The sequence below is a fragment of the Girardinichthys multiradiatus genome, chromosome 6, assembly GCF_021462225.1.
Source record: "Girardinichthys multiradiatus isolate DD_20200921_A chromosome 6, DD_fGirMul_XY1, whole genome shotgun sequence".
Classification (NCBI taxonomy): domain Eukaryota; kingdom Metazoa; phylum Chordata; class Actinopteri; order Cyprinodontiformes; family Goodeidae; genus Girardinichthys; species Girardinichthys multiradiatus.
The window spans coordinates 9,524,247-9,544,008 of NC_061799.1; the positions used below are offsets into that span (position 1 = coordinate 9,524,247).

Consider the following 19,762-nt stretch of genomic DNA (forward strand, 5'->3'; position numbering starts at 1 on the left):
TACTTACCTTCTCACCTAGTACATCATTTCAGCTTAGGTGGATAATTATGTCTTGTTAGGTTTGCTGATGTGCTGATCTTTTTTTTTTTTGAGGATTGATTGAACAATGCATGAACCTTAAGACATGCAACCAAAACTACTCGCATGTTGGCAAGGTTAGAAAGAATTTCATAACAATCCAAACAATGGATAGGATAGAGGGTTGACCTTCATAACCCTATTTGTGTGATCATTCTTAATTCATTGTAAAGGCCTAACCCTTCTTTAAAAGGTGAAATGTCTTCAAATACCAAGAAAAGAAGTTCACTTGCCTTGCTGTTGGGCCATTGTTCTATGACAAACTTATGAGGCCTTCATAGAACAGCTGGATTTAGATAAGAGTTATTAGTTGCACCGCGTTTTCTTAGGGGTACCAGAGTAAAAAAGGGTGCTGAAGACAAATGCATGTCAGACTTTTTTATTTTTAAAGAACTTATAAAGCCGTAAACAGTTTTCAAGTCATCATTCGGCTCTTTTTTGTGTTGGTCTGTCAGATGAAATTAAAATTAAAAAGCCTTGTAGTTTGTGGTTGGATCGGGACGTGAAAATGTTCACATACTTTTGCAAATCACTGGATGCAAGGAGTCCCTCTCCACTGTTATTCCCTTGAATTTTGCCCTGATTTTGATGGAAGCCTAAGTGCAAAAACATGACAGGTATAAACAAAATGTGATTATTTTTAGAAATTTATTTTTGGGGGAATTTGTTTTCCTCCGATTCTGTTGTGGTTGTTTTGCTAATCAGACATTTGAAGCTGTGATTCATCATAAATTACTCAAAATCTAAAGCTCTTCTGCCAAACACCATATGTTTTGAAAACAACATATTAAATGAGTGTGAGGTGTAAATCCATGATTTTATGAAGGATGATGCTGCTATTGTAATATATCTGCATATACAGGCTCAGAGGCCTGCCATCTCTGTATCCTTCCCCAGCAATAAAAGGTCATTTCAGAGGAGATGTTTTGTCCTTTAGTGCATCACAGCGCCTGGAGAAGTGTATGTGTGTCCTTTTTTTTTTCTTGCTGCTTAGTTTCTCCTCCTGCTCCTCTGCTCTTTGACTGTGTTTTCACTGCTCAGGAGGTTAGCTGGTATCTAATGGGCCTCCAGCTGAAAAACCCCGTGGCACCAACGCATGCTTGTGCACTGCTCGCAGTGTGTCCACTTTTAGAGCTTCAGATGTGTGCCGTTGTGTAGTCTGGGAGACCAGACCAGTTCACTGTGGTGTTAATCCAATAAAGATGGCTGCACATGTGAGATAACGAGATGCTAATTCACGATAAGCTCTGACTTGAAAGCAACATGGTGATATTTTAGAGCCTGAGAGTGAATCTGTATTTTGCACAATGTGAAACATGACAGGGGACTTTAATTTCCTTTGACCCAGTCTACTCCTCTTATCTAATGTCTCCTATTTGCTTTTACCTTTCTTTATTTATCTCCTCGCTTTCTATTTTTGGCCACGAGTCCTATTTTTGCACCTGCCATATTCCTCTAGGCTTCAGCTGTTCCATTGTCTGTATACATAAAAACTCTTGAGAAACATATTTATGTAGTTTGAAGCTGTGCCAGACTGATAGGTGTCCCCTGCGCAAACAGATGTCCATTAAACCTGAAAAGACTGGCGACTGTCGAACAAAAAAAAAACAGGATTGTCACAGAAGCATGTCACTAAGAGAAAGCTCACATGATTGTCTCAGTCTATCTAAACACAGCAAACGTTGTTTTATTTTTTGCCTATGTCCTCTAACAATGCCCCTCAGAAATAAAAATTGGTGGCTAGTTTTCACCCATCCAAGCATTGTTGCTGATCTAGAAGACCATTTTCAGCACCATCCTGATGGCAATGGTTTCGAACAGCAGGACAATGAAAGCTGTCGTGTTATGAAAAACTACCATGCAGCTTGAGGAACAAGTCCAATCTAAGGGGGTTCTGCCAATAACCCAGTGCTGGATCTCAGGAGGTTCCATGTGCAGGCCTGAATTTTTGAGAAACTTAAACAAGGCCCAATACCAGGACATGAAGACAAAACTTTGGTTTTAATATTTGACATTTGTGTTCAAATTATACATTTAATGGAAGCCCCAGCCTTCATATGTAATTTAATGTTGACCTAGTATTAACAGTAGGAAAACTCCCAAAGCTGCCTCTGTAACGTCTGCCCGTCCGAATTATTACTTTGCTTTCTACATTTAATCAGAGGAAATTCAAATTTATATTAGCAACACACATCCCACCCACTTTTGTGGTTCATCAACCAATATGTTATGATCACCTGTATCAAACACAAATTCAGTAATACCAATCCAGAGGTTTTAGATGTATTCCTGTTAAGATGGAAGTCTTTTAACACCTTCACTATTGCACTCTCAGTGCTTTTGTGTGATGTGATCAAAACCCTTTAATGCAAACTTCTAAAGACATTGTTTTGGTTTTTTTTTATCAAAAAGGAGTAATTTTGTAGATAAACTGCCTTGGCAATGATATTAAAAATGTGAGGATACAGGCCAGTATTTACTTATTACCTATCCAGGTTAGGTTTCTCTAAAAGTTTTGATCACTGGAGCGATCAAGGCCTGTGGAAAATGGTCCAGATGTAAGGACGCTAGAGACATTTCAACGATTTAAAATAATTCAGATTCACTAATTATTCTGGAGGCACTGGAGACAACCAAGTTACCAAACTAGTGTTTATCTAACCTTAGATGTCTGCGGTGTACATACTCATCTTGTACTTTGATACTGTAAAAGAGTTACACTCCTGGCTCTCCATCAAAAAAAAAAAAAAAAAAAGTTTTCCCTTTGTTTAAAATGACCAATTCCAAACAGCACTGTGGAAGAAAATGGTTGTTTTTTTTATGCATTGGCACTTTCCTGATTTGGAGTAAGCTTTATCTGGGACAGAGAAATAGAGGAAAAGGCAAAGTCTCACTCCTGAAAAGTGAGAGTTGGCAACCCTGTGACACCAGGAATCTGCGTGCCATGGCCCATACCCTAATTTCCATGCAGCTTAAATGGCGGCCAAACTCCACATCACTTCCAGTAGATGTGGAACCACACAGAAGGAGCTTCCTGTTGCATCTTCTCCTGGCTCCTGGCTGAACCCTAGGTGTTAGGCCTTGACCACCAGGTGCTTCCCCAGAAAGACCACCCCGTAACATCTTTTCCTTCTTAAACCGTGTTTTTTTTTTTGTGACCTCCTGGATATGTTTTCGATGCACTCTTGGAGTAATTTTGGTATGCCAGCAACTTATGGGATGGTTCAATACTGTTAAATTTTTTCTTTATTTGTGAATTATCAAATTATCATTTGATTTTAAATATTAAAATGTTTAAGTAAGACAAAAACTGCAAAAACTGAAGAAATGTTCAACAGGGCAAATATTGTTTTCACACCACTGTATGTTGTGTTATATTCTAATTCTTTTACAATGAAATTACAGTAAATAAATAAATAACCAAACAAGTCCCTGTATGTTTAAATAGATGAATAAACTTGCTCATTTTTATGAGAAAAGCATATATATTAAGAAGAATGAAGAAGAGCTGTTTTCACCACCTCTCATGACTCAATGGTCTCATGGTAACCTTAATCCTATAAGAAATCTTGACCTTTTAAGCCAAAGGACAAGCACAGTTTGTCTGCACTTCAATGGATGAACTGCTGTTTGCCTTTTAGGAGATCCTACATCACCTCAGGTTAATTATCAACATGTTGTCAAACTCCTTTAATTTGAAACGTAAAAGTTAAAGACAGCGGTAAGCCTCAAACATTTTGTTTCGGCTTGTTAATCTGCTTTTCAAACGGAATTTAAATAGGCCAACCTAAAACAGACACTGTAGAGCAGCTCCTTCTTCCAGCAGCATTACATAAAATATAATGAATTCAGTAGAGTGTGAGAGCATGTGAGCAGCGGAGGGGGGGATGAGGAGAGGAGGGGGTGCTTATTACTCAGGGCTCTAAGGCACAGATACAACAACCACCAGCTTCATGGTGATTTTTTACATATCAATAAAAGCATATGATTATAATATATACATTTAACATATGAATTGTGTTACCTAAGCAAGATTTTAGGGCATAAACAGCTTCCGGGCCGAAGTACAAAAGCGTCATCTAGCGGCAGGCTTTGGAACTGTTCATTAAATACCCAGACAAGCTCTGGCTTTTAACTTCACTTTATTCTGAGCCTTTTAGTCTGCCTGGCATATCTAACATGAGTATAGGGAAATGTAGGCTTATCATTGCCATAGCTTTGCAACCAATGCATCTGGCTGTGAAGTAAAAGGAAAAGAACACAGCGTTTTCAATTTGATTAAAACTAATAATTGGAAATGTGCAGCAAACATTTGTTTCAAGCCCTGTGGAGTCCTTACAACCAACTTTCACTGTAATTACCACTGCAAGTCTTTTGGGGTACATCTCTATCTGCGTTGCACATCTAGGAATGGAAATATTTGCCCATTTTTCTTCAGTCAGATTGAGAAGAGATTTTGAACATTCATTTTGACGTCTGTCTACCAACCCTCAATTGGACTTTTTCTGGATTCTGGACTTTGACTGGGCCCTTCTAACAATTATATATGCTCTGATCTAGCTGTTTTATTGTAGCTCTAGCTGTACGTTTGGTTGCTGTCCTGCTGGGAGGTGAACCTTTGCACCAGTCTCAAGTTTTTTGCAGCTTCAAATAGGTTTTCATCCTGCATTACTCCAACCATCTTTCCATCAACTCTGGCCAGCCTCTCTGTCTCTGAGGAGGAAAAGTAAAACACAGCATGCCACTGCTACCACCATGCTTAACTGTGAGGATAGTGTCTTGACGGCGATGTGCATTGTTACTTAACATTAAGCATTTTGCATTAAGACCAGGAAGTTGAATTTTGTCCCGATCAGACCAGAGCATCTTCTTCCACGTTTACTGTATAACTGGGGCTACTTACGGCTTTCTTCTAACACCGAGGTCCTTCTTGCCCCTCTTTCATAAAGGCTTTCATAGAACAGTTGTGATTATACTTGGAATAAAATACACACAGCTGGACCCTGTGGACACTGCTATTTTCAAAGTCTTATTTTTAACAATCTTTGAAAAACATGTATGATTTTGCTGCTTTTCCATAATTTTCCCATTAAATCCCAATAAAATACAAGTTCAACAGGTATGAATACTTTTGCAAGATGCTCTATTAGTCATCATTACGTATACACACTAACCTGAACTACTGTATTTGTTCATTTTGTAACATCAAGGCTAACACACACAAGATCAAATAAAAAGCCATTATAAGCTACTTTTGTTAAGACTTTCCAGGCTCCATCTAGTTGTCCATCCCCTCTGAGTGACTCTGATGTTCCTGTACCATCAGCACGATGCGCTGGGAAATCCTTTTAATGTCGCTGTGTGTGTCAGGATGTCCGTCCAAAGCTTTCAGAAGCTCTGTCAGGCCCTCCTTATCCAGCATACTGCTGTAATGTGAAGCTGCACATTGGAAAAAAAAAACATACAGGCTTCAGAGATCAGAGAAGAGAGAATGAAGCCCAGCCCACATACATCAGCAGAGAGATGACCAGGTGGACCAAGTGAAGTTACTCAACATCATCCAAGATTTAGCCTTCAAATACACTTATTAGTTCACCAAAATTAAACCTCCACTGGGTGTCCAAAGAAGTGTTTTGTGTCTTACTGTTTTGACTGCAGACGAGATGAATAGCCCACACTGCCCACAGCTGGACTCCTGAGGGCTGGCAAGTCTGAAGCAGAGGGGAAAATGGTCGGAATGACCTGAAGACAGAAAGAAATCACAAACCAGGATGCCAGTATTTAACACAGATTGAAATGAAGCTTAATACTCCAGATGTGTTTAACATTTCTGACCAGTATCTAAATAGGTTTTCATTTATAGAAAGCCTCAGGTGCTGGTGATAGCACCCTGGCTACATGTATCCGCAGAACATCAGTTAGACAGTTCCATTAAACGAACATGGGTGTTTCAAGAGAGATGCACTAAGTGCAAAATGTTACATAAGAGCAGTGAAGTCCACAGGATGTATAATTGATCCAAGGGCATTTCATACAGGCATATGCCACATGGAAAGTGCTTGGTAAAAGTATTAATAACCTTTGACCTTTTTCACATTTTGTCATATTCTACCCACAAACTTGAACGTGTTTTAATGAGATTTTATGTAACAGACAAAGAAAAGTAGCATTGAATGTGAATTGAGATAAAAATGATACATGGGTTTCATATTTTTTATAAATAGAACTAACTGGCAAGCTTTTGGATCCATGCCCCTTAAATCTGATAACCCTAAATAAAGCTGCTGAGGTCCACAGCCCGGGTGGAGAATCTGTGGATGGGATGATTGGGACTATCAGTCGCGCGCTCCAAAAATGAGCTTTTGTGGAAGAGTGGCAAAAAAAAGCATATTCTTAGGGTGGATGAACTTTTTGGCCTAATTGTAAAACATTTTGTATGGACAAAAACTAACACTGTACCTCCCACTGAAAACACAAGTGCATGGAAAAATCTACATACAGGGCAATCATGGAGGAAAACCTGTTAGAAGCTGCAGAAGACTTGACACTGGGGTGGAGGTTCACCTGCCAACACAACAACGACCCTAAACATACAGCCGAGGCTTCAATAGATTGGTTCAGATCAAAACATATGAATGTGTTACAATGGCTCAGTTGAAGTCCAGACATCAATCCTTGGCAAACTTAAAAATTGAAGTTCCATCCAGTCTGACTGAACGTAAGCTATGTTGCAAAGAATAATGACGGAAAATGCTGGTAGAGACAAACCAGAAAAGACCGAGGTGGTTATATAAAGTATTGAATCAGAGGAGACGTCTTAATGTGACAAATACAAAAATGTTCAAGAGTAAAACATTTGTCAAAATCTTTGCTTAACAAAACCTCCTTTTTGATTCAGTCTTTTATCCTCACCTGTAAGAGACCATCTCTTGCTCCAGATGGGGCCATGCTATTATTGACTCATGCTGCAGAATAAAAAGACACACTGAAAGAAATGAGCTTAATAAATAACCCGTCTTCTGTGAATCAGAGCATCCAGAACACACACCAGCTTCTCCAGAATGGTGCTACGGAGCTCATCATCCAGAATCCAGACCTTTGCCCTGGAGGCCAGCTGTGCCAGGATCCCCCCTGCAAAGTAACGGACTCCCACCTCCAACTGGGGGTCCTGCAGGAGACTGAGGATGTGCTCCAACAAGTCCTCATCCATCAGGTCAGACTGGAGCTCCTCCACCTCTGCTATATTGTTCTAAACAGAACAAAACAAATGTATACTTTACTTTTACAAAATCAACTCCAAGCTAATCAAAACTCAACATACAATCAAGATAAAAAAAAAAACACATCAATTGCAGGGGTCTACAGATATTTGATAAGACGATGGTCCTTATCATTATTAAAGTTGCCCTGCAAATATAATCACAACAACTGTGTATCAGTGTGTTCATGTAAGCCAGGGGTGTCCAAAGTGAGGCCCTCCGGGGTCAATTCAAGAAACTTGGGCCTATAGCAGAGGCGGCTGATGCAGACAGACAATTATCATTTTTGTTTTTTTATGGTGACATTTTTTATGGCTGTAATGACTTTCAAAGTTGATGTAGATAAATGACCATAGAAAATGTTAAATATAACATAAAGTGTTTGTCTCTAATTATGCTTTTTGCTTTCATTTTAACGTCACAGTAAACAAGACGTTCATCCGGTGTCTTATTAAAACGCAGACTCAGAGGCACTGGTTCAGTAAATACGGGTTAATAAAGCAGCGTTCAAGACGACCGATTGACCCATTTGCTGTTCTTGATGCTGAGAATAATCTAAAATATTTTCTAGAACAAAAAAGTTGAAAACAATCAACCCGAAAAAATCATAGGACATTGTTTGATTATCTGTTAGTTGTTTTATGAAATATTCTAACTAAACTAATTTAGTTTCTTCTCAAGTAGATAAAATTAAGAAATTTCACAATAAAATTGCTTTAATACTTTTGTTTGTGTTGCCTTTGAGTGCTTTAAACTTTGGACACCACTGATCTAAGCAAAATTCAGAGCTGATGCCAAAAACGCTCACTAGTGGATTTGGCAGCAACAATTTCTATTCAGTTTCTTTCACCCTCTTTTTGAGGACACATTCCACATTGGAATTTGGATTAAATTTTTGTCATATTAGTTACATTTAAGTATTTAAATGCTTGTTGGGGAATTTGTTTGTCATAAACACCTGAATAATTTTGTATTATACCAATAAAAGTCATTTTCAGGGGGGGATGAATAATTTTAGGTGGAACGTGCATACATGTGCATACAAGTGTGCTTACTTTTTAATCATGGTTTTTATCACCTCATTCATACCCACCAAAAGGCCTAGAACTTTTTGTTGAATAGAAGGTTCATTGTAGTAGGACTGCAATGCAATAAAAGAGAAAAACACAAACAGGAAAAGTTTAAAATCACTGTTTAAAAGTGCATTTCTATATGAATGTGTCTATCAGTGAAATATTTTATGCTCTTTGACCTCCAGAACCTCCTCATAGAGCTCCAAGCCCTGACACTCGATGAAGATGCGGGCGGCCGTGGGCGTCTCATCGGTCAGGTTCCACAGAGCACTCAGGGCAAACTTCAAGGTGGAGTCTATAACTCCCAGCATGGCTTTCTGCTGCACGACAGCCAACAGCTGCTGTTGGATGCAGACAGCAAGGAGAGAAGATAAATTGGAGCGAGGTTCCAGAGAGCAACAGACAAAATGAGCCAAAAATGACAAAAGGAAGAAAAGAGTTGTCTCTTATAACAGTGTGCAGGTTATATCATGTGTTTTATTTTACTAGAGATGTAGACTTAATTTGAAGGCAAATAATCTAGGTATGGTAACAGACATACCTTCATAAATGAGACATCCTTGCTAAGCTGTGCTGTCTCCTCTGTGGACAGCTGCACATGAAAGCAAACGTACGAGTTATCATCTATTTTTCTGTTTTAACAGTTCCACCGAATGTCAAATTAGATACAAAAGCTTACTTTATTCAGTCGTAAAATTGTATAACTGGACTTAACAGGAGCTCTAAAGCAGTCGGCGGAAATAAAGGCTCAGAAATGACAGCAGGCGGAACCACCAGGTGCTAAACTATAGCCCTGCAGGAGGATAATTCAGTGAGTTAACAACCTTTGCCACCAGGAGGGAGATGACGGCCACCGCCATCCTCTGCAGGGTCGGCTCCTCGTGGTTGCCCAGCCATTTCATCACCAGCATGGCCGCTAAATACCTGAGTCGTGATCACAGCATGGATAGGGGACTCAGTGCTATCAAAAGGTAAAGCAGTTACACGGAAAGTGAATTTCAGGAAACCTGTTTGGTTTTGGATTTTACTGCAGAAAATAGTTTTTTCCTTTGGTACCTACACATTATTGTGAGGTGAAAAGGTGTTTACCCTCTTACTACCTTTATTTTTGCTTTGTTGTCGCATTTATTGTTTCAGACCATCAAACTACCTTCATTTTTAGACAGAATTAACCTGAATGGATACAAAATGCAGTTTTAAACCTATGATTTTCATTTTATTAAGTGAAAAAAATCTACCTAAACCAACCTGGCCACTAAACTTAATAACTGGTTGAAGCACCCTTGGCACGTTTGTAGTAACTGACAATGAGTCTTTTACATCGCTGTGGAGGAAATTTGGCCCAGCTTTAAGCCACATTGGATGCTTTTTGAGCAATAAAAGCATGTTTAAGGTCACACCACAATATCACAATTGGGTTTAAGTCAAAACTTTGACTAGGCCACTCTAAAACCTTTATGTATTCATTCATTTTTTTAACCATTCAGAGCTGGACTTGCTAGTGTGATTTGGATCATTGTACTTTTTTGTCTCTGTTGTCCCAGTCCACTTGAACGTAAGGTCCTGACCTGCAAGATTTTCTGGAAGAGAGCAGAATTTATGGCTCTGTTAAATATGGCAAGTCTTCCAGGTCTTGAAGCAGCAAAGCAGCTTTTATCACACTACCACCATCATGTTTGGCTGCATGTATGGTGGGTTTATGCTCCAACATGCTGTTAGTTTTACAGACGTAACAGGAAAGACACCTTCCAAAAAGTAAAATTGTTGTTTCTTCAGACTGCATAATATTTTACCAAAGGTCTTTGGTATCATCTTGCTATCTTAATGTGCAACTGGTCTTTGTGTTCTGTTTGAAAATTGTCTTTCACCTTGGAACTCTACCATGAATGCCATTTTTGTCCAGTCTCAGGAGTCTTTTTACTGAATCCTGCGCACTGACGTTAACTAAGGCAAGTGAGGCCTGCCTTGCTTTGCATGTTTTTCTGGGTTCTGTTGTAACCTCCTGGATGAGTCATCGGTGTGCTCTTTGAATGATTTTGGTGAGCTGACCTCACCTTGAAAGGTTCCCCACTGTTACACGTTTTCATTGTATATTAATAATTCACTATGGTTCGTTGGAGTCCCAAAGCCTTAGAAATTGCTTTGTGACCCTTTCAAGATTGATAAAATGATTTAGTTTCTCATCTATTTCTCCATATGATGTGATGCTTTTCTGTTGTACTTCATATTGTCAGACAGGTTCTATTTCAGTGATTACTTGATTCTGCAAAACACGCAGTAATCAAGCCTTGGTGTGACTGGTGGAATTGAACCAAAAAAATTTAGTTAATGGTAATTTTTGTTTTCACGTTTTATCAAGGTGGGCAACTAAACGTTTATATAGAGCCAGATTGTTTTGGATAGTTTCTTCCCCGAATAAAGGAAAACAGTTTTTTTCTGTCCCCTCACATTATCTAGGAATGATATTAAAATGTGTTTGATGATCTAAAACATATAAGTGGGACAAAAACAATCAAAAACAGAAGAAATGTGCAAGGGGGGAACCACTTCCCCTTGGCAGTGTAATACAGGTAGCTTAATGTCTGGTTGGGTTAGTCTTATTACACCTGAGGATAGCAACTAACTTGTCAAAAGGAACATCCTGCAGGATGTTGCCACTGCACAGTGCCATCAGACAGTTCTTCTGCACCTGGAAAAAAGGACGGATAAGTAAAACACAACTAAACCACTGAGCTAAACTTTGTATGTATGTAATCATTGTGTAACCACATTATATCTAACAGCAGTACAGTGAGTGTTTAACCTCACCTGCTGGTGGTTAGGGAAGGTTTCCATGGCGTGCAACAGCTGGGAGACTGTGGAGCTCATCAGGCGAATAGGCATGGCCTCTGCCAGGTCCTGAGTGGTCAGGTTGAACACACATGCTGTGGCCACCAGGTGGACATGTGAGGAACCAGGGTGGTTCTGCATCGCCTCCACCACCAGCTGCAGGAAGCAAGATGTCCATGAGGTGTTCACTCAGGCCTCAGTTTGCCATTGCTACCACAAGGTTGTTAAACTGGAAACTGTCTACAACAGCTTGAAGCTAGGAATTAGCGCGCAACCTTCCAGAAGCAAAGAGCTACTCACCAAGCCAGCTGTGCAGCTAGACTGCACTACTTATCTCCCCCCCCCTGCAATCATTGCTAAACACAGTAATTAGAACATCAAGTCCCTGAACACTAAACTGTGCCCGTACCATATGTTCAAACTGAGATGGTTTCCAGAAGTGTTGAAAACAAAACATCTGATTCTTGTGCTTTTCCACCTCCAACGGATTAAACGTCTGGTTATTGAATATGTATTTATTTCCACATTTTTGCTGTAACAACAAGTATGACAAGCTGCTTCTTCTGTAAAAGCAGGTAAATTTCATCTGTACAACCAGTGTACAGAATGAATGGTGCCTTATGTGGGCCCTTTCTTCTAGTGCTCCGCAACCAATCAAAATGCAGGAAATTCTCTGAGACTCTGAAGTGGATTAAAGCGCTGTGCAGTCCCACACAAAGCTCTCAATTCTCAACAACAGGCAGGGGGTGCTAACTCCCCACTGACTGCTGAAATCTAGCTTTATTCAGGCATTTTGTTCAGCCTGCTTTATCGTCTGATAAAGTTGAATAAAAAACCCAGAAATCGAAACCTTTTCAAAGATGTCGAGCTGCATCCAATATTTCTGAATCTTTACCTATTTAAAAAAAGAATTACTAAAAGTTACTAAAAAAAATGTTTTTATCATTTCAACACACATTCATTTCCCAATGTTTGGCCTGCAAAGCATTACAAAAATGTGCTCTGTAAACCTGAGAAGACATTGGAAGGTGCAGCCCCTAAAATACATTTTAACCATGATCATATCAAGTTATAACATGTTCATGTTCATTTGTTCACTGTTCATTTTGTTAAAGGTTTGTATTTTACTTGCAGAAACTAACTCCATGTAGCATCTTCATTTGCACATACTTGCTGCTAAATTCTAACATCAAGAGTTGATAAATGAAATGTCATTATCTGTGAACACATCTTGGCAGTAAAGGATTCTTGATGTAGTTTGAATCCAGATTTGTTTGTCATAGAGGACTGAAACTAGCAGCTAGTCTTAGAGAGTCCAAGACCAAAGTGGGCTTCTGCATATTCCAACATCACCTCTTTATAAAGATTAAGTAAAATAATTTATCTTTTGGATTGGTTTTTAATAGATTTAAGATTGATCAAATTTATGAAACAAAACATTTTTTTAATACATAAAGATAATTAGCTAGCCTCATCCGTTACTGCATTTAATGGCCAACCTTCTCTACACTGTGGACATAATCAGTGGGTTCTTGATGACAGTGTTTGCAAAATTGGTGTGGTGTTGTTGTTTTAGAGTTATTTTAACACTGCAGGATTCCACTTTTCCTCTTTATCCCTCTACTCTCTGTTAGCTTCAGCCACTGGGACCAAATAATCCGGATTTACACTTAACTGAGATGCTGATTAAGGTATCAACTGCAAGTAAGATATTAACTGCTTATAACCTTTAAACAGATCCTCACTCTAAAATCTTCTAACCTACCCTCTTTCCATCTTCACTGAAAAAATGCCCACAGATGACTTTTGCTCTCAAATGAACAAAAAATGTACTAAAATGTTGTTGAAAAGAAGTGAGCTGTGGGAATAAAACCCAGTAAGTGAAGTAACAAGGCCGCCACACCTTCAGCGTGTCTGGCTGTGGTTTGTCAGTGTCAGTAGTTAGATTGTAGAGATGGACGAGGGCCTCTCGTATGAAACATTCCCTCTCTCTGTACCGTCTGAGTGCCTCCCAGAGCTGGTTCTCATTAGCTTCTCCAGTTACCTGAGCACACAGCAGATCAGCATAGAGACAGGAAACACAATGCTCTTATTCAGTGAGTATACAAACAGAGCCTCAGCTCCAAAATAAACCAGAAGCTTATGCATGAATCAACATTCTTCTACTGAAACCTTCTGATTTTCCTGATATCTCTAAAACCAAATGCTTGCCAGAATATAGTTACTTACTTTTAGGTTTATCTGTGAAGAAAGAATGGGACAGCCGCTAAGTCCAGTGGCAAGCAGGCCGAGGAACAACAGTCCACTCCTCGACTCCACAAAGGCTCTGAGTGCAGACTCAGTGATTGTCTTCCTGCCTGAAATATCTAGAGAAACAAGCGAAGGGAGAACCTGAGGACTCCCTTCCAGAAGCTGCCTCACTGTCTCATCTCCGTCTCTCCTTTCACTGTCATCACCAGCAAAGTGGTCATCTGAAAAGTCCAAATGCCTGAGTGTGTGAAGTTGGGTAAAGATAAAGAGCAACCTGACATGGGACATGTCCAGCTGATGCAGCCTGTGGGCAACTAGGGATCTCATGGTGTTTTTACATTGTAGGAGTGCATTAAGTTTGGACACGGTGCTACAGGAGATATCCAGAGTCTCCAGCTGTGGGAGTGAACAGATATCCTCAAGAATATCATCAGTTAGATCTGTGTTCACCAGGTGGATCGTCCCAAGGCCCTGCAGGGAATTAAAGCCAACACACACCCCACCAGCCTCCTCCAGAGACCCCCAATCCAGATTCAAGCCATTAAGGGCCAACTTCTGCAGACTAGCCCTGCACTCTGGGTTAGAGGCCAGGCCTGAGATGACATCAGCACCCGTTAGACCCCCGGAGACCCAGGAGGCGTCTAATTCCAGGAGTCGGTGAGAGCAGAGGGCCAGGCGGAAAGCTTCAGCGGACACCTTACAGCAGCGAATGGAGGCTCTGCGCAGGCGGAGCTTCTTGCTGTTTCGGAAAATCCCAACAGTTGTATCATTCAGCATTCCTAGAGGAGAGAGGAGCACAGAGAGACATTTTAGGAAAAAGAAGTCTCAGTTGAGCCTCGTTCATGTTTGTGGAATTAACTTTTCCTACAATTTCAGCCTGATAATCCTTAACCTCTTGGTGGGCTGAAAACCAAGAAATCTTCTGATTATGAACTCAGAAATGAATAACGCTGTCTGATAACTTCATTACATTTTCTTGGCAAAGAAACAACAATTAACCTCCGGTCAATTCCTGAAATAATGATTTCTTTTCTTAAACTTCCTAAAAAAAACTGCTCTCCCTTGGCATCTGTTTCCCTCATTTCCTGAACTGGCGGGATTAGTTTGGGGGGAGTTTTAAAGCTCCCTTCCATACCTTTAGTTGCCATCTTTTGCAGCAGTTGGTCAGCCAGTTCCTGTGGGAACAGTGGGGCCCAGATGAGGCTCATTGAACCGTCGGCTCGCTTCCTGCACAAAGCATCTAATTTGCAGCACACCTGAGCCAAGCAGAGGTCACACAGCGTCTGGGGGCCCTCGCCTTCCTGCAGCAAACATCACAGAGTAATCAGATGAGGCATCCTGCTGGATAAATTGTATGTTTTAGATAGGTACATGAAATTTTCCATGTGCATTGCTTCAACGTGCCTCCTGTCTTGTATAGTATGCATATAACATGATAAAGGATGTAAAATGTACAGCGTTTAAAGCTGGGATATTCACTAAAATCAGCAAAATGTCAAATGAATTATTTAGATTTTATTGAAAGTTTGACAGAGAGGTTATGACCTTTTTAACCAGCACCACTGAGATTAGTTGTAGAACAAACAGATGGTTTAAGAGGGGCCAGGACAAATTCAAAGCAATGTTTTATCCACTGACTGCAAATAGTGAAGTGCTGTGGAAAAAATGTTTGCCCCCTTTACAGATCTGTTTTTGCTTTTTTGTCCCACTTAAATGTTTCTGTTCCTCGAATGTATTATCAGAGCAAGATAACCTGACACAATACAAAGTTTTCAAATGGTGTTTTTATTCATTAAGGGAAAAATGCTAACTAAATCAACCTGGCCCTTTGTGGAAAAGTAACTGCCACCTAAACCTTAATAGCTAGTTGTGCACCCCTTGACAGCACAACTGGCATCAAGCATTTGGCAAAAATGGCAAGGTTCATTTTTTCACTGCTCTGGAGAAATCTTGGCCAACTCTTCTTGTTTTATTTCAACCACACTGAAAGGTTTTTGAGGAGGAATGACCTGTTTAAAATCATGCCATGCCAGTTCAATTGAATTTTAGTCCACACTTTGACTAGATCACCTTCATTTGTTTTATTGAACCATTCAGATGTGGACTTGCTGGTGGTCTTCGGATCATTGTCTTGCTGCTTAACACAAGACTGCTTTAGCTTGAGGTCCGGAAGCAATGCCTGGAGAATCTGTCAGGATTTTCTAGTAACGAGCAGAATACATGTTTTCATCAAGTTATTGAGGTTCTGAAGATGCAAAGCAGGCCCAGACCTTTATACTACCACCACCGTGTATGATGTTTGCCAGATGCCACACACCTTCTCTTTCTCATTGTTGATTCATAAACACTGGCTCTAACCACGGCAAGTGAGCCCTGTAATACTTTAAATGTTGTTCTGGGTTCTTTTGGGACCTTCTGGGTGAATGGTTGATATGCTCTTGAAGTAAATTGGATAGGCCAGCTCCTTAAGGAATGTTTGCCATTGTTCCACATTTTTTCCATTGTATATAATGGCCCTCACTGTTGGTCACTGAATTCCCAAAGCCTCACAAATGACTTTGCAGACTGAATGATGGCAGTGACTTTGTTTCTCATCTGTCTTCGAATTTCTTTAGACTGGGGCTCTGATGTGTCTCTTTTTGAGATATTTTAGCCTACTTCATAGTGTCGGTAAGGTACTGGTGATTTCTTGGTTCTACAGGTTTGGTAATAAAGAATAGCAAGTGAACTCAGGTTTCCAAAAAATGTGATTAATTTCAGTTAAGTCATGATTTAACATGGGGTTGATTACTTTTCGCATAGGGCCAGGCTGTTTACGGCAACTTTGTCTGACATTAAAATGCTTTGATGATCTTAAACATTTAATTGTGACAAAAAAAGAAAAACATATCAAATCTGTATAGTGGCAAATACCTTTTCACAGCACAGTACTTGGTCGCATTACAATGAACAAATCTTACAGGTTTTCCAAAATAGTTCCCAGACCCGAGTTCTGACATTGGAGGCAAGTCTATAGCAGCATTATAGACTGAAGACAGGATTCTGTTTTGATTTATTCTTAAGAAAATCAAAGTTACCCCTTAAATTTAAAAATAGCTTTGGTAATGGTAATGGAAAAAGAAATAACATTTCAGTAACTTCAATGGAAGGAAAAATTAACCCGTTAAGCCCTAAGGGTTTTAGAGCAATTTCCACCAGGAATTACAATTAACTGAAATAAATCAAGAATAGCTCCACAGTTATAAAGTCTAAATGCAAACTGTTGGTAATTATGTAAAGGTACGACATAAAATAATAATTTTCCAGTGGAACCACTATTGCAACTGTTACTGTCTGATTTATTTGCGATTAAACAAAGACAAAATCCAATTTTTTGAACCCCTGCATGTCCGGTATTTAATGACAACGGACATGGGGGTTTGCTGCAAAAAGAAAGGGGTTTTGTTCAGTCACCCCTGTCTGAAGGACCTTTAAACGTGGTCTTGGATGTTTAAATTGCTGCAAACCCGAACGTATTTGTTAAAAACTACTTTGGCGAATTGTTTTATTTACATTAAAGCCTCCTCTAGTGAGGAATTTAGTTATTTCCAACGTGATTTTAGAGTCAAAACAGCGTGTCTCAGAATGGCAATCAAAAAAGCTCAAAGACAAAGGCATGATTACATTTCTTAGACATAACTATTGTTATTCTTATAAAACCTCTGAATAGTACTAACCCGTAGAAACTAATTTGTCCCCCAAAATAGTGAAGAGACCATGCTTCTTCAACACCCAATCATGGAGAACCATCCTGGTTGTTAAAATCTATGTACAGGTCCTTCTCAAAATATTAGCATATTGTGATAAAGTTCATTATTTTCCATAATGTCATGATGAAAATTTAACATTCATATATTTTAGATTCATTGCACACCAACTGAAATATTTCAGGTCTTTTATTGTCTTAATACGGATGATTGTGGCATACAGCTCATGAAAACCCAAAATTTATATCTCACAAAATTAGCATATTTCATCCGACCAATAAAAGAAAAGTGTTTTTAATTCAAAAAACGTCAACCTTCAAATAATCATGTACAGTTATGCACTCAATACTTGGTCGGGAATCCTTTTGCAGAAATGACTGCTTATATGCGGCGTGGCATGGAGGCAATCAGCCTGTGGCACTGCTGAGGTCTTATGGAGGCCCAGGATGCTTCGATAGCGGCCTTTAGCTCATCCAGAGTGTTGGGTCTTGAGTCTCTCAACGTTCTCTTCACAATATCCCACAGATTCTCTATGGGGTTCAGGTCAGGAGAGTTGGCAGGCCAATTGAGCACAGTGATACCATGGTCAGTAAACCATTTACCAGTGGTTTTGGCACTGTGAGCAGGTACCAGGTCGTGCTGAAAAATGAAATCTTCATCTCCATAAAGCTTTTCAGCAGATGGAAGCATGAAGTGCTCCAAAATCTCCTGATAGCTAGCTGCATTGACCCTGCCCTTGATAAAACACAGTGGACCAACACCAGCAGCTGACACGGCACCCCAGACCATCCACAATCTTCTTCAGGGTCCGGTCACCTCTTCTCGTTGTGCAGCGTTTTCTGTCACACTTTTTCCTTCCCACAGACTTCCCACTGAGGTCCCTTGATACAGCACTCTGGGAACAGCCTATTCGTTCAGAAATGTCTTTCTGTGTCTTACCCTCTTGCTTGAGGGTGTCAATAGTGGCCTTCTGGACAGCAGTCAGGTCGGCAGTCTTACCCATGATTGGGGTTTTGAGTGATGAACCAGACTGGGAGTTTTAAAGGCCTCAGGAATCTTTTGCAGGTGTTTAGAGTTAACTCGTTGATTCAGATGATTAGGTTCATAGCTCGTTTAGAGACCCTTTTAATGATATGCTAATTTTGTGAGATAGGAATTTTGGGTTTTCATGAGCTGTATGCCACAATCATCCATATTAACACAATAAAAGACCTGAAATATTTCAGTTAGTGTGCAATGAATCTAAAATATACGAATGTTAAATTTTCATCATTACATTATGGAAAATAATGAACTTTATCACAATATGCTAATATTTTGAGAAGGACCTGTATATAACTACCTGTGTATTTGCTCGGAAAGTGCTTGGAAAGTTTATGCTTGACTCATCTGAGACAATCAAAGCAACTAGTCAGCTGTGGTAGTGTCCCTCCAGGGTTCCCGCTTAGGCCCAAGTGACATGGCTTCAGGAGGCTAATTTTATCCGCAGCAGACGAGGAAAGCACCAAGCAAAGCCCGTCTGAATCACCTAATCTCTGTGGGGCAAAGTGGACCAAATGGTCCTGCGGCACGGTACATAACAAGGAGTCATGTTTCCAAGACTATGAGCACACAAATAAACCGTCGGCAACATTTCTGATAACTAAAGGCAGTCAAACTCACCATTCTTGAAAAGTAAAAAATAAAGTTGTCAGGAAAACATCAACAACTTACAAATAAAGCCTTATGAGAAAGAAAAAAAAAAACAACAACAACATGTCGTTCCTGTTGCAATAATGCGCTTACTTGGTGACTATAAGTCTAAAATCAATAAATAAACAAAGAAATCCTCCCTCTGTTTTGATAAAGTCGCTGCTGTTCATAGTGTCTGCTGGCACTTTAATGCATCCTATTGGCCAACCTGAGAAACGTCACCAGCTGCCTGTTTAAAGACACCGCTTCATGACGAAGCCACAGTGGCCTGTCCTTCCTTAAAGGCACACACTTTCTAGCAGGCAAAGGTCACGTTCCTTTACATCAAAAAGAAAGAAAAAAACATGAACAACACGATTTCTAAAATAATATTACATTACAGTACAGATCTGTCCTTAGTGATGATAGATAGATAGATAGATAGATAGATAGATAGATAGATAGATAGATAGATAGATAGATAGATAGATAGATAGATAGATAGATAGATAGATAGATAGATAGATAGATAGATAGATAGATAGATAGATAGATAGATAGATAGATAGATAGATAGATAGATATTTGAAAAAAGTCTCCAAGTTTTTCTTCTCTTTCTTCCTGCTTATTTTACACACACACACACACACACACACACATATATATATATATATATATACATATATATATATATATATATATATATAGTTCTGGTTCTGGTTTTTAAATCTAACATCCGTCATTCGTGTTTAGGTAGTGAAGCGCTTTTGCCACAAGGAGGAGCTCATATAAAGAGATTTCATTCTTTATCAGTATAGCAGCTGAATTTTTCTTTTTGTGAAAAGCATTTTCTAAG

At 39.5% G+C, this 19,762-nt stretch overlaps 1 protein-coding gene across 2 annotated transcripts; it reads right to left on the reverse strand.

Annotated features, from left to right (window-relative positions):
* Positions 1–4,203: 4,203 nt before the first annotated feature.
* LOC124869429 (protein zyg-11 homolog) lies at positions 4,204–19,110 on the reverse strand. Of its 2 annotated transcripts, none has more exons than XM_047367264.1 (14): positions 18,898–19,110; positions 14,625–14,790; positions 13,469–14,268; positions 13,143–13,283; positions 11,219–11,395; positions 11,035–11,099; positions 9,235–9,334; positions 8,952–9,002; positions 8,590–8,751; positions 8,431–8,478; positions 7,127–7,327; positions 6,991–7,043; positions 5,723–5,820; positions 4,204–5,517 (listed from the first exon to the last, which is right to left on the reverse strand). In XM_047367264.1, the coding sequence occupies exons 1-14, from the start codon at positions 18,898–18,900 to the stop codon at positions 5,357–5,359; spliced, it is 2,226 nt and encodes a 741-aa protein (XP_047223220.1). In that variant the 5' UTR covers positions 18,901–19,110; the 3' UTR covers positions 4,204–5,356. The 2 variants fall into 2 exon arrangements, with proteins under 2 accessions (XP_047223220.1, XP_047223218.1); XM_047367262.1 differs by having other exon boundaries at positions 8,416–8,478.
* Positions 19,111–19,762: the final 652 nt, after the last annotated feature.

Bases quoted from the DNA above. Each gene is read 5' to 3' on its own strand.
- LOC124869429 (XM_047367262.1), bottom strand. The intron at 11,396-13,142 runs GTGTGGCGGCCT...TGCTTCCTGCAG, and splicing joins CACAGCCAGACACGCTGAAG to CTGGTGGTGGAGGCGATGCA. The intron at 9,003-9,234 runs GTTGTTAACTCA...TTTCATGTGCAG, and splicing joins TCTCCCTCCTGGTGGCAAAG to CTGTCCACAGAGGAGACAGC.